Source organism: Emys orbicularis, chromosome 11 (genome assembly GCF_028017835.1).
Source record: "Emys orbicularis isolate rEmyOrb1 chromosome 11, rEmyOrb1.hap1, whole genome shotgun sequence".
Lineage (NCBI taxonomy): Eukaryota > Metazoa > Chordata > Testudines > Emydidae > Emys > Emys orbicularis.
In genome coordinates this window covers 42715869-42731258 of record NC_088693.1, presented here as the reverse complement: position 1 = coordinate 42731258, position 15390 = coordinate 42715869, and the positions used below count along the sequence as shown (strand labels likewise).

At 40.2% G+C, this 15390-nt stretch overlaps 3 protein-coding genes across 5 annotated transcripts; all 3 read right to left on the bottom strand.

Annotated features, from left to right (window-relative positions):
* Positions 1-208: 208 nt before the first annotated feature.
* Positions 209-1971, bottom strand: HOXD8 (homeobox D8). Of its 3 annotated transcripts, XM_065413404.1 has the most exons (3): positions 1866-1971; positions 1476-1625; positions 209-914 (listed from the first exon to the last, which is right to left on the bottom strand). In XM_065413404.1, exons 1-3 carry the CDS (start codon positions 1969-1971, stop codon positions 619-621), a joined length of 552 nt encoding a protein of 183 aa, XP_065269476.1. In that variant the 3' UTR covers positions 209-618. The 3 variants fall into 3 exon arrangements, with proteins under 3 accessions (XP_065269476.1, XP_065269473.1, XP_065269474.1); XM_065413401.1 differs by having other exon boundaries at positions 1476-1971; XM_065413402.1 differs by having other exon boundaries at positions 209-911; positions 1476-1971.
* Positions 1972-8147: 6176 nt separating this feature from the next.
* HOXD9 (homeobox D9) lies at positions 8148-9335 on the bottom strand. The gene is made up of 2 exons (XM_065413216.1): positions 8720-9335; positions 8148-8389 (listed from the first exon to the last, which is right to left on the bottom strand). The coding sequence occupies exons 1-2, from the start codon at positions 9333-9335 to the stop codon at positions 8148-8150; spliced, it is 858 nt and encodes a 285-aa protein (XP_065269288.1).
* A 3619-nt stretch (positions 9336-12954) lies between these two features.
* Positions 12955-15390, bottom strand: HOXD10 (homeobox D10). Its single transcript, XM_065413215.1, has 2 exons — positions 14599-15390; positions 12955-13232 (listed from the first exon to the last, which is right to left on the bottom strand). The coding sequence occupies exons 1-2, from the start codon at positions 15338-15340 to the stop codon at positions 12955-12957; spliced, it is 1020 nt and encodes a 339-aa protein (XP_065269287.1). The 5' UTR covers positions 15341-15390.

Here is a 15390-nt window from a genome sequence, read left to right as displayed (position 1 = left end):
CCAGCAATACCACATATAGTGAGAAACGATGAAAGGAAAAAAAGTTACGGAAATTGCAGAGCTCCAGAAGGTTATCGAGCCAATGAATTACAAAAGGGAGATAAGAGAACTGATAAGTATTACATTTGAATAAAATTATGTTTATTTTAATCAATATCAATAATAGAAGGTAAATATTTTAATAAGATAATTTCTTCAAAATTATTAGATTTCTTTAACTTACTCAACATAATATAGGAAAAAGTTTAAAATAGTACAAGTGCACTTGTTCTGATTAATAAAGCATTTTATATGTCTCGCTTATTGGTACTTATCATTAGGAAGTTTATGTCGTTGACAGTAATCACTATCTTTTAAACATTGGAAAATTACAATAAAATATATTGCTACAAATTCGGTATCAAATTTCCATGTAAATAAGAATAAGTGAGCTAGAGATTGTGCCTGATACAGTAAAAACAAAACCAAAAAACACACAGCACAGAAACGTCAAGCCTAATGACATAGGACAGCTTGAAACACACTAAGGACCTTTGCAACAAAGAAAACCGGCCGTGTTTCCCAGCATAAGTGGATCCTTATTTTCAATAATCTTTTATTAATGTTTAAAGGCAAAACTTAATTCGTCTGGCCTTCAGCTCTGTCTTCTTCCAGATCATGTGCTTCCTTTTTGGCCTCCCCTTCCTTTCCCTCCTGCCTGGAAGCTGGGAATTTGTCCTTGTTGTTTTCTTTTTTCCATTTCATCCTCCTGTTCTGAAACCAGATCTTTACCTGCCTCTCGGTGAGTCCTAGCGCGTGGGATACCTCAATCCTTCTCTTCCGTGTCAGATAAGGGTTAAACAGAAATTCCTTTTCCAGCTCTAGCGTCTGGAAACGACTGTATGTTTGTCTTCCTCTCCTCCTACCAGGCGCTGCTGATTAAAACAAAAACACAGTATTTTTCAACACAAAGAGTTCATTGCCCTGGGCGCTTATATGTGTCTGTTCATCTAGATATAACCATACAGCTAGGAGACGAGCTAGGTGCATATAGACGAATAAATATAGATATGTGGCTAGTTAGATATGAAGTTGTGTACAAGGGTACAGAAAAATAGCCGTAGACATTGTCTTACACTACTCTGCTTTCATTACACGTCAGAACTTACTGGCTTGTTTTATGATTTGATCGCTGGAAAAACACACCCAGTATTTACATTTAAGCACAGAGCTTTTTTGACACGGGTGTACCTGTATTCATGGGATTTACGCCTTATGCGTCTGATCAGAGAGTTTAAGGCTACCCTGGTGTCTCCTGCACCTACTGCACAGACTTTGGTTTCCTCGCTGTGTTACTTTATTCTCACACACCAGCGCGGTCCCAGCACACACAGAGCCGCAGAGACAGGAAGAGGGAGTGGAGGAGCAGAGAGAAGGAAAAGAAGTTTAGAACTCAGACGTGAGATGGAAGCAAATTGGTTTTGCCAGCGTCCAACCTTGCGGTCTCATCCAGGGGAACATTGGAGCTGGAGACGAGCTCTGATTTAAGTGGTCTGGTTCCTCGCCAATATTAGCACTGGACGATTTACAGTCAGGATATTGTACCAGCTCGGCCTCTTGCTGGGTCGTAAAAAGCTGCTGTCTCTGTAAATTATCGTATCCGTAAAATTTCGCGGGCTCCCCGTGACAGGTAATCCCGCCGCAGGGGGCAGGAGGAGGCGGCGCGGGAGCGGGGGGAGGAGGCGGCTGGAAGGCAGCCGCGGGGCTCCCCCCGGCCTGCAGGTAATAGTCTGGGCCGCCGCCGCCGGGCCCGGGGTGCGGCTGGAAGCCCGCGGCGGCCGCGCTGGTCCCGTAAAGCAGGGCGGCGGCGTGGCGGCCGCTCAGCTCGGGCGCAAAGGGGCAGTCGTAGTACGCGGGGCCCAGGGGCTCGCCCGCCGCCGCCGCCGCCGCCTTGTACTTGGCGTACAGCGGGTTGACAAAGTAGGAGCTCATGGGCGCTGCCCGCGGCCGGGGGAGGGGGCCCGCGGCCAGCACAGCAGCAGCAGCCGGCGCAGGGGGCCCAGGCCCCGGGAGGGGCTGCCGCGGCCGCCCCGGCCCGCTCTGCTCTGCGCTGCTGGCGGCGCCGCTGCAGTCCGGCTGCTGCTCTGCGCGGCGGCGGTGCCCAGGGCTGGGACGGACTCGCTCCCCGAATGACCTGCCTCGCTGCTTTTACGGTTTCCTATCAGGCACACACCGCGGCCCCACACACACGCACACGCGCTCCCGGGCAGGGGGAGCTTCGGCCTCGCTTGGCACGTCCCGCTCCCGAGGCACAGCGCAAATACCCCCCTCCCCGCCCCCGCCACCTGCACCCCCGGGGTGTGCTCGGAAAGCGCATATTTAAAACCCCGCGGAGCAGGCCGAGAGATCGGCCCCAGATAACTGCGGGGCGGGCTGATCCAATGGCTGAGCGCGCTGGGGGCCAGACGCCTGCCCTGAGACACAGAGACACCCACGCCTGCCATAAACAGGCAGCTCTGCCAAGGGCTAACGTGCCTCTTCCACATTCAATGGTAGGGCTAACGTGCAGCGCGCAGGCCCGTGTAACACACGGGACAAGGGAACCAAAGGGGAGACTTGGGGAAGCGAGGAAAGGCACCTAACCCGGAGAAGCAAAATAAGGGCTGATCATCTGGTCCTATAGCCATCCATACATCTCCGCCGGAAATGCAACGGGGAGATGATTGTTGTACATGTAAACCCACGCAAAAGAGAAAGGCCCTGGTGTCCTCCATTTGAATCAGGCTATTGTCTAGGACAGCAGATAGGTTGGAAATGAGATGCACATTTACCCTTGACGCAGTGCACGCATGGCTGCGACTCCCAGGTTAATTGATACTGAATGGAAATCATGCCTATGAATATACTTTCCATCATTTCACCCTGGGTGAACGTCATTAGCGAAGAAGAAAAAAAGAAAAGAAGAATGTGTGTGTGAGCATTAGCATCGCTTGGGGACGGAATAAGAAATAGGGTAGGAAGGTTCTCAGGGGCCAGGGAAGGAAGGAATGGCTCGCAGGCTATTTGTATTTCTCGGTGTACAGTACACGCTGCTCTCTCTGAATTCTCTTCAGCTGAATGCCAAGGGAGATTCATAGATTCCAAGGCCAGAAGGGCCCATTGTGGCCATCTAGTCTGACCTGTTGCATAACACAGGCCATAGAGCTCCCCCAAATAATTCATGGAGTATAGAGGCTGGTCAATGTTTGTTCCAACGTTCCAGACCTGAAGCTCTGCGTTATTAATCTGTTATCTGGGGGGGGGGGGGAAATACCGGGGATCATTCAGGTCCCGCCCTACGAATTTAGTGATTCTGTCTTTAAATTCAATTCAAACCAAGATTTGAGAGTCTGATCCAGTTCCCACAGGAGTCAGTGGCCAAACTCCCGCTGGTTTCAAGCGGTGCAGAATCGACTCCCGATTTTCCCATTTTTTGGCAAAAGAGTTTCGTTAAATAACAGTCAGTTTATAGGATAAACATGAATATGACCTCATTGTCTGTTTAAAACAGGACATTAACATTTAGGTGAAATATTATATAGATCCAGTCGGAGCCATGTGTGACCGTCTGGTGCGAATCGAAAAAAATATTTGTGGTTACATAAAAGAGACTCCAGAATCCTTTCCCATCTCTCTCTGTCTCTCTCACACACATACTTCTCCCTTATGTTATTATGTCCAATAAACTTTCATTTTTTTCTGTTTATGTAGGTAACATGTGGCAACTTCCACAAAATGAACTTGTCTATGCATAAAAAACAGAGACAGAAACATATGTCATGGAAAGGATATCCAGTTTAACATAAAACACGTTAAGACATCTTTCAGCGGAAAGGAAGAAATAGAATGTCATAAAATATACAATGTTATTCCGGAGAATTTATTTTCCATCTCAGTTGTTTTAAAGGATATGTACGCAAATTATTGTTGGTGTTATGGTTTCTAATCTGTAATTGCTTCTAACGAATATCCTGTATTCAGCTGAGTATGTGTGTTCTAAAAACATACTGAATTGCTTATTCTATAAGTGTAGGCCTCGATCCTGCAAATCCCAGTGAAATGGAGCCGTCCTTACTTATGACAATGCATACTTCTTGCGTGAAAAAGGCTTCCCGCCTGATTTGCAGGGAAAATCCCAAAATCTAGAAGAGCTACACCGTTTAGGATTTACACCGGCGCAACTGGGAGCGGAGTCAGCCCGTAAAAGATTGTCCTATTGATTCCTTTTGTGAGATGGAAATGTATGGCTATCCAGACAGACCTTATTTTCCTTGCTATGATAATTGGGTGTAGGAATATATCTAGAGATTGCTTGTGAAATATAGCAATGTATTGTATTTCATAACAGTGTATCTGTCTGTTACGTCCCTAACTGTTCTTTAAAATAAATGTGTTTTATTCCCTGTGAAATTTGTAGGTTTTTTTCCCCTGGACCCATACATATTATTATGCACAGATGATCACTCAGATAAAAAATAGATATATGTTTTATCTTAATGAAACATATACCAGTTCTGACCTTAATAAACCTCCTCTTGTTTGTAAAACACAAGGACAAGATCACAATTTTTTGGGAAAAAATATCTTTCAAACTTAGCTTCTTACCTTCTTTTACCCTTGGTCTTTATAACGTTTATGTTCATACTCCAGAAGTCTGTAAATTAATCGAAAGAATGCACAAGACGTTTGCTTAATATTCTTAAAGAGCTTCAAGTATTTTATAGTTTCAGTAACAAATCCTAGAAAATACAGGGAGCATTTTTCTACAATAGGCCCAATAAGCCAGCATTACTTATAGCTTTTTTTTCAGGGAACAACTTATAAGTAAAGGAGTTTATCATTGTGTTTATTGTCATAACTTAAATATAATACAATGAGCTGAAACCTCCTGGAAAAACATAGATGTTTACATATTTATGGCTTCATATAATTAAATATTGTGCCATGTACGGTGTAGTCTGCAAGAATCTTTTTGTCATCTCAAAACTGCTGATTACTCAAGGTTTTTCTAAGCTATCCATTTAGCTCGTAGTAAAGAACAGTTACACTTGTTTAATTTCGATTACAAATATAAAATTCGTGATTAAAAGTAGGATTGTCTATATTTTAATAAAAATATATTCTGCACGAAAGCCAGAAGGATTGTCAGCTCAAGAATAATAAAATGGAGCAACAGCGCTCTCTAGTGGTCAACTGAAATCGTGATCAGCAGCCAATTCGCTTTTACTTCTCTGTTTATATACTTACTCTACCTTGATTTAAAAGTAGTTTACTTGTTTTAACTCTGTCTTCCATGAATTATATAAATACTAGCTCTTATCTTTCACGTTCAACATTTAAAGATCTCTAAACAAGGCATACAAAACCAAAGGAATGTAGAGAACACCACTCTTTACACTGAGAAATAGAGTGGAGTTGAATTCTATACCCTTAGTCACAAAAAGCTTTTTATTCATAGTTCATAGTACCATATCTTTTAACACATATATACTACTCTTTCCATTTTTACCCGTGCTATAATTAAGCACGGGTAAAATTAAGTGTCTTCTTTACACAAGGCAGCCAGTATAGACGTCTAAGGGTTTAAATGTTGAAAACCGTTGCTATCCCATTTTTGGTCCTGTTACTTTACATATTACATCACTAATACTAGAGGTTTGGTATTTTCAGGTTCAGAATTTTTCTGCCTTGAACTTGCTTTTGATTTAATTATTTTTGTAGCTGTAAACTTAAGTAAAGACTATTCTTTTCACCATCCAGCCAATTGGTTATCCCAAATATACCGAACATTCCACTTAACTGATTGGTAGAATAGTATACTTCTTGTATTTCATTCTTAAAGCAGTCAGCGTATAGGAATAAAAATGTCGTGTCGTTGGACACAGAGAGTACTTTGTTTAAATGGAAGTTGGAGGCTACCCAGTGGCTCGAAACGCCTTCATTTCCCTCAGACCATTTGGAAATAAATATACGTATATACAACGCAAAAAACAGGACAACTTCAACTCTTCCATTTCGACTGGCAAATATTAAAATCAGGTTCTACCTATCTCGCCTTAGTATGATTGCAATTCCTTCCCAGCATATGTAATGGAATCAATGCAACAAAGCGTCCCGATTGCAGTAATACAGTGTACATCTGAGATCAGCCAGTAAAAACGGCTACTTTCAAAAATATGTCCATATTCGCATCAGTATTTATCGCCATCTAACACTTCTACAAATATAATTTAACAATCAATTAAATGTTAAAACCTCTGTTAACTTTTCGACCTGAGTGTCTTTTCTTGCCCGTATTGTCTTGGCCCAACGGTGACATACTGCAATTTATAGTCCAGATTTTAAGACCGAGTTTTATCTGTATTTTTGTTTTCTTCTAACAACCGCAAACATCAAAATAAGATAGTTTCAAAGAAAAGCGCCATAGCATATCGTAAACTCATTAGGTCCAGACGTCTAGCCATCTCAATGGTTTTATTATACCTAGGTTCTTCCTGCTTTAAAAGAATTATAGGTATAGGGTTGACAATGAATGGGGAAGCAATGCAACACCTTTTCTTAGCACTATATGCCTTTCCTCTTTTTTTCCAGAGGTAAAAACATTAAGTACCAGGTTTCTGCAACTCTTTCCTTAATCTTAAACAACTGCTCATAAATATTTACCTTCATTTTAATGGTTGTTCTCTAAACAAAGCAAGGTTCTTTTACAATGAACTTCATCTTAATTATCTTGATAAAGTCGTGTGTTTATAAATGTTGAAGGCATGAGACGTGTTGCTATATGCTCTCTCCCCTCTCCCCCAGCTGATAACCTGGAAGTGGCATTACTCCATTCTGAATCTATTAGTGTTCAGATTAAACAGCAGAGAGATTCAAACGGCAAAAATTAATTAATTAGGTATCATCGTAAATATTTGGCTTTGGAGATCCATTTCGGAAATATTTCCTAGATTACTCCAAGAGATCACCTGTGAAACTTCACTGATTTTTGAAAGACAATTTGTGCATAACGTGTTTCCTGAAAAATTATGTACCAATATACAATTTAAGCCAAACCCCTTGTGATTAACTTTTAGAGAAGGTCGTTGTTGACTATAGTAGAAACATTGTGAATCCTTTTTTCTTATCTCTGTAACTACAAATGTAACGCTGTATTAATATCTGTGTTGAAGTAGTTTTCATTTGGAGCTACAGTGTGCATCAATCTTCTTTCCAAAATTCCTGTGTACAAAATAACCGAGAGATCAGAGTCTCTACTGCCTTTTTAAAGCCTCGCGTTAATGATAAATTAACCAGTATTATACATACAAATGCTTATTGGAACATATACCAGACACTGAGAAAATAGTGCATTTGTTGTTTTCATATGATTGCGGCTAATTATGGGTGCCAAAAGAAGAGGAAGGCACACATTGCGCATATAATTGCAGTGATTTCATTTGATCAAGTCAGAGTTTATTATGGAATAACTGACAATAATTACAACAGGTCTTTAGTTAGAAACATGTGGTGGCTGATACAACATTTACCAATATTCAGAACTCCAACAATCCAAGGCATCAGTAAATGCTAGGCCTATTGAAAACTGCTTCAGGTATGACACAATCGCCTAATAGTGCACTGAAGAAAAAGAAAAAAGAAAATGTTCTCATTGCCTCACTCTGGCACCTATTGCAAAGGACAAAATTCAGAACTAGAAAGCAAAGTTTTTGGTAATGGTTTCTTTTAATAAGTCATGGACAACACAATACTGCTATTGATTTAAACAAGTGTACTTCAATATATATATTTATTATCATAATTATAATTATGTCCTTTACCTTTATTTTAGCAAAGTGACTATCTACACTACATAACCTTTTAAGAAACATGTCAAACATTTAACATTAAGGTCCCAAAGCTAACGTGCACTCACAATATCATAAACCAAACAGTTTGGGGGGAAAGGAGAGGGAAATGAAGCAACTTTTATAAACACATTGGCGAGCAAGACAGATTTCCCCCAAAAAACCTGACATAGACCACATTTCCACTTCTACCTAAAAGATCAGATTGATATAAAGTTCTGCAAAAACGCATCTGGTGCTGGAGGGGGAAGAAGAAGAAGAATGCGTGTCTACACCCGGGCGTTAGTCTCCTTTATTTCCTTTCTCCTTGTTCATCTTTTTCATTTTCATTCTTCTGTTCTGAAACCATATTTTGACCTGTCTCTCTGTGAGATTTAAAATCCTAGCTACTTCGTAACGGCGGTCCCGAGTCAGATACATGTTAAAGAGGAATTCTTTTTCCAGTTCCAGAGTTTGGTACTTTGTATAGGGACAACGCTTTTTCCTCGTTGAACGAGCGTGGATCCAGTTTGCTGCCGGATTATCTGGAAAAAGGGAGGTATATAGGGAGAAGGGGGAGACGGGGGTGAGGGGAGAAAGGTCGTTAAATTAAATTTAACGAAGGATGGACTCTTTTCACAACATTGTAGGAATTATCATAAAAGCCTTAATACCCCAGTCTGTTTACTGTACAAATCATGTCTTGATGGTAGGTGGTTATGTGGAGACGTGGAGTCTTTTATGGGTGCTTGTTGCTGCCTGCGCTAGGGTAGGCGTCTAGACGTTTTTATAGGTTAGTAAAACTATCAGTTTTGCACATTGGAGCCTTACAGGTTTCGGCAATAAATCAAAGGGGCAATTTCTTTTTTACTTACTTGGGTCAAGTTGCTGTTGCTTCTCTTCCTTCAGATCGCTGCTCGGGCTGGGGTTGTGGCTGCAGCCTGGAGGCTCCTTGGGGCTGCAAGTAGCCGTCTTCTCCCGGGTCTCCTGCAGGAAGGAATTGCACGTGTACTCGGGCACACTGATCCCCTGAGACTCCCGGGACGAGGAGCACTCAGTCCTTTTGGAGGTGGAGGAGGAGGAGGAGGAGGAGGAAGAGGAGGCAGCTGCTCCCGTTTCAGGCTTTATCCCGTAGTGGCGCCCGTTGGAGGAGCTGGAGCTGCTGCTGGGGAAGCCGGGGAAGGGCTCTATCCAGGAGCGCACGTATCTGCCAGTCTCGGCTGCCCCTAAGTGGGGCTGGTGCATGTAGGGATGGTAGATCCCTGTCATTGCCGCAGACGGCTGAGGATGGACCGTGGACCAAGAAGTGGAGAACACGGTGGATTTTGGTGCAAAGCTACAGGAAGAAAAATCTGAACTCTCTGCAACACCTGATGGCCTGGAGGTCGCACTGTGACCTGCCTGGACGAATCTACTCCCGTAAACTTCTTCGCTTTCATGGCCTATGAGAGAATCGACATAATAGTTACTTATGGTGCCACTAGACGACATTTTTAGGCTCCCCTCTTAGTCATATAAAAGGTTACACTGTTAACTGTATATGATACCCTCCCTGAGAACAATCGTAGTATTTTGCAGACTGCAACCCTCAACCATTGGTTGTGGAGCCCACGTGATCATATTTACCAATACTAGGAGTAAATCAATCCGCTAAACTGGGGCTGCTGTGATTAAAAAAAAATCGTCAACAACAACAACAACAACAACAGACAATTAAACCCAAACTGTAACTGTACGGCCCGGAAGGAGCCCACGGGGAGACAGCTGCGCCTCTGCCCCAGCAGGATCCCGAGCGGGCGTGGCCCGAGCCAGCAGCACAAGAATGAGGCAGCCGGGAACTATTTCTTCACCTCCTAGGAGTGATTTCTGCCATTCATTTCTTAATCAGTGAGACGCAGGGTGTTTAAATAAACCCAGCAGCCTGGGCTTCCGAATTAAACTGAAATCTGCCGAGGGAACCCGCTGGGAAAGGGGAGATTCTTGCTTGTAAAATCAAACCACATCCCAGCGCTCCGAGTATACGACTGCTCATAAAACAGGGAAATGTTACAGTAAAAGCACATTGTGGTGACTTCCATATTTCAAAGCATGTGGCTGTATTCCTCCCCCTCTTAAATAAAGTTTCTATTTAAGGGACTTTTTTTAAAAAAAAAAGAGAGAGATGCCCATTGTGTTGTTTTAAAACAGGTGGAAGACCTCTGTAATGATTTTATGCCTTTCCATAAAAATTTTATGAGGTGGATTTGATTATAGATTAATGTGTCCCTAATAAAACGGACTGATGGGACAGCAAAACCTGTGTCTCCCTGCACAACTGACTCGTTCCTGAACACATGCTCCTGTATTTGTTAAACTTCGGGGCTCGGATGCTCCAACGTGGCAAACGTTATTGTATCATTAATTGTAGCCTCTACACAATTTGGGGAATGAACTATCGGCAAATGTTATCCAACGAAATCTCTTACAAGTACATTACAAATATAAATAAAACCACATTTGAAAACAATTCTGTGTCAGCAGGCGAGACATTGCACTATTGATAGACAATGTTTTCTTATTTAGTGTCTAATGCGCAGCAGCTTCTAATAACTTCCTACAAAGCATATGCAAAACGCATCTTGCTATTATTTCCGCCCCCCTCCAAACATAATTTGAGAAGGATAATCCCCTTTATTTACTTCACATCTCTAGCTGGGTTCTTCTGAACCGTTTGTGCTTTACCAACTAAAAGAATATTTGGTTAGTATTTAAAACTAAATTACCCATATTCTTCTGCACATTTCTGTTCCTTCAGACAGACTGAAGATGGACGTATTTGAATCTGAAGAAAATGCACACAGTTAGTTCATAACCCACAACAGTACTCGTTGAGAATATAACATAACACCATACAGGAAAACAATTCCTACGCACTGACAAATATAAGGAAGGGACTGAAATTCCTGTTTATTTAATGATTTATGGCTGTCTTCTTCCTTTGCATTTGCATGCTTATCTTTTATTTTCCATATACACAGCTTGTTTCATGTTAAGATATTGCACGTAATTATTCATATATATATATATAAACTGATTAGTCAGGAAGATTTAAAATGAACATTTTTTTCATACATGTGAAAACTTAGTATGTAGCCAGCTAATTGCATTTCCACTACTGAAACTTCTTTGGCGATGTATTGAGAACCTTTACGCGAAAGGAGAAGAAAGTAAATAGAGGTACAGATATATTTCTTATTTAAACCGATGGAGATCCTTGGTTTTAGTATGGATATTTTAAAACCAGGATAAAAACACCATACGTGAATACTATCGGTGTCTTTAGCATCAAAATGTTTGTTCTCTGGCTTGAGGAAAATATAGTATGTTACTAATTGTTGCCAGTCCAGTATACTAAAATATATACCCGAGACAAGGGAGGAAAATTTGACATGAACTGTAATTGTGTCATTAAGGAAGAAAACATTTAAAATACCTCGTATCTTATCTCTTGCTTTGGAAACTGCATGGGTGTAGAAGGGGTGTTTTGTTTTGTTTTTGAATGCAGTTTTTCAAGAGCAGACAGTATCCACACGTTTCTTTCCAGTATTGTTAGAAGGTGAAAGTATGTTCAAGCATTTGGACTTCAATGTGGAGTCATGTTCATTTGCAAGCCATTTACAGTTCTGTTTAGCATTTCATTCCCTCCTCTCTCCCCCCCCGCCCCAGTTTGCAAGATAAAGTGACTGTTAATAACATTTTTCAGCTATGTACCGTTAAGAGTCGTGAACTTTATTAGCTTCATGTATGTTATAAAAGTGGAATTGCGTGAAATAAAACGATCTTCCGAGCAAACAAAAATGGTGCAGAATAACAAAAGTAGGTCTGAATAGGCTGTCGTACTTTAGTGTGCACCGTTGTGAGCACTGCTAGTAGAAAAATCCCACCCTTGCCAGATATCTAAGAGAATTGTTTCTCTTCCACAATGCTCTTAAATCTCTTGAGCTCACCAAGAACTTTATGATGTTTTTCTGTACACATATCTCTGGATTTTGTATGTTGCATTTTTAAAAGCAAATGAGGACTAGAAATCAAACTCTACACATTGTAGGTACACAGTGACTGTTATTTTTTAAATCAACACACTAATGTCAAATAAAACGACACACAGATTGCTGACAGCTTGTACTAGAGATTTTTTTTATCACTTACCATTTATGAGTTGATTGAATGAGGATGTCCAGTTTATGCTATAATATTTTACTATCCCTTTTGCATTCACTTTTCAGACTGCGAACGATTACACAACATTTTAACAATTAATCATTTGTTTACAGTCACAATTATAAAATAATTAGGTTTATATCATTTCTCACTCCCCCCCACACACACCCACTCCCTAAATAAAACCACACACACAAAAGAGAAGAAACAAGAAAAGAAGCTACATCAATCCGAACAACTGCTGATCAGGAAGGATCAGGAAACCAACCTGAATCTGTACTTTTAAACATTTTTTTAGAAAACCAAAGGAACCGCAGAAGTTTACAGACTTTATTGCATTATACATGCGAATAGAACATGCACAAGAAGAACATATTGCTGTTGTACGACTACTATACCACATATGCACCACAAGAAAATGTCTACAATGGAGAAGAATTAACTATTCCATTTTATGAAGGACAATTTCTAAGTTCATTTGAAAGAATAGTTACATTGTAATGTGCTTTTTTCCCAAAAGTTTTTCCCCTTAAAGTATTGAATGTATTCAAAATGTTATGGCCCGTATATTAGCCCCCACATAAATACCATTTTGTTAGAAAAAACATGAAAAAGTCACATTGTTTGGATGTTCGACAGTTCCAATAAGTTAAGACCAAATGATAATATTCCATCATAGTTACCCTGCATTACGATGAGAAAAAAAATAAATTACACGTGCTAGGTTTTTATATATATATATACTCATCATAGTAATACATATTCACTTGCAGCACTAAATGAATGACGAAAAGTCACATTCTATCAGAAAAAAATGAAAAATGGAGGGTTTTTTTCAAAGTCTCTCCTGCATTTTGCAACTGGCGGTGCTGTGCCCATTTCTCACTGTTTCAACCCCCAGGTTTACGGATTAAGAGAAGGTCAGATTAGCGGTCAGTTCTCGGATTCGGTTCTCCCTGCTCATCTTCTTGAGCTTCATTCTGCGGTTTTGAAACCAAATCTTGACCTGCCTGTCAGTGAGGTTTACGCTCTTACTGATCTCTAGGCGGCGCTCTCGAGTGAGATACATATTGAATAAGAACTCTTTTTCTAATTCCAGTGTTTGATGTTTAGTATAAGGACACCTCTTCTTTCTGCCACTCTTTGCAGTTAACCAATTGCTTGTTGGCGTATCAGACTTGATTTCCTCTATCAAAATCAAAGAAGAAGAAAAAAAAATCAAAAATACCTCAGGCTGGTAAAGTGTACCCTTGGCCATGAACCCTCATCTATAGTGTCTGGCAGATATGTTAAATGTTGGTATTAAACATTGCTAGTATGAGGTGTGTGCACTGGAATAGATGTTTAATTGTTGCCAGACTCAAGGTAAATAGTTCAGATAAAATGATTCACTATCGTTTGGAATTTGGGGCTCTTTTAAAAATTATATCCAAAGTTTTCAACTAGTACATAACATTTGAACAATATTTAACCTGCCATCAGAACAATGATAAAAATTTTAAGGTATCTGGGCTCCACATGACAGAACAAGTCTTATGAGACATTTATTAAGACAATCTCTCAATTAAAAAGTATTAATGCAATATATTTTCTATCAGATTCCTGTATCTCATATGTTGAATTACACAAAGAGGCACAGAAGCAGATATTGGTATTTTTCTTAACTAAAAGGATAATTTTTAAATCAACACCTTATACCACGGATTTTGTTTTAATTTTCCTTTTAGAATTTTTCCAATAGAAAGAAATTTGTCCCAGATAAAGCTAGACTTGAATTGTTAAATAAATGTTATACATAGAATTTCTATGCACATATTGGGATAAAATTTGTCCTAGAGGTTGCCAGGCACATTTTTATAAGAGGAAATCTCCCGTTTTTTATACTCCACCATATCCCGTTCGAAATTAAGGCTATTGTGCACTTTAAAAAGGAAAATATAATCAAATAATTATCTCCTTCATCTTTTAAATACATTTCAAAATAATGTTGTACTTTTAAAGACAAAACCAAGGTTATCAAAAGCACCACTTCAAAATAGTCCACTTTTAATCAAACAGATAGCGGGCTACTGTTTTCATTGTACATTTGTTTAAAACTTTATACAGCTTTGTAGCACCCATTTCTCCTCTATTTTAATAGGATCATAATTAACTTTCAATGCAATCAAACCACAATGCGACTGAGTGAAAATAGTTGACCAAAATATTACAAGATAAAAGTTAAATTGGTCGTATTGTACATGCTCCAGAGCTATTTTAAGGTGTTTCATTGATTTTTGATACAGTAATTTATTACAAAGAATAACATAGATATTCTCCTCGTGCACAGAGGGCTATCTGCATACGAGGATATGTAAATATCAAAAAAGAATTTGCAATCTTTTGTGTAGCATTTTTCCCTTCTAAAAGCTTCAGAGACACAGCACCTGCAGCCCGATTCCTCCTTATCATTAAATGTTACGGCTGTAATGCTTGTTAGTATTTTACACTGTGTTTTACGATGCTGGCGTGTTCAAGTTATAGCACGTTACGGTTTAAACTTTATAATACCGACCTTTACTTTCCTTCTCCTGTACTTCTGGGCTGGACACAGAGCCTTCAGCCAGGCAGCTCCTTTCATCTTGTAAAGTGGACTTTGGCTCTGGACTTTCCACTTGAGAGACTTTAGCTGAGTTGTCTTGGTTGTTCGGATTTTCATTCATTTTCTTTTCCATCTGAAGTTGAGAAGATAGCTGCGGTTTGGAGCTGCCGCGAGGGTTTAACTGTAACATTACAGTTGAACTCGTTTCAGGACTATTATTGTACTCTTGGGTTTTCCCAGTGGCGTAGGTCTGGCTTAGTCTAAAATATCCTGGGACAGGAACCTCGGGATTTTCAATGGGACATGATTCAGAGACCAACCTCTGGTAGGAAGGGACGTCTGAAGAAATTAGTTTTGTTCTCTTATCAGAATACATGCAGCAATTGCTTTCTTCCTTAATATTTGTAGTAAAGGAACAAGTGGGTACCTGCTGTGTAACAGGTTGCTCTATTCGACAAGACCTATTCGGATCTGTCCAACTGTCTACTTGAGGTATATAAGGATGTACATTCATACCCATATTTTGGTGATTAACTTCTCTTTTAGCCAGAGACGGTAGAAGTCCACAGGTTTGCATTCCATAAGTTCCAATGTCTGTGCTAGGTGGCATATACATGCTGGCGCTGTTAGAATAAAAACTGTCACTTCTACAGGCACTGATCAAAGAATCTACTAAAAAGGTATTAGCAGCAGGAGAGCTGTTTGGAAAGGACATTTTGGGGAGGAATTTGAAGAAGAGAGATTGTGTCCTTTGTAGGCTGACAT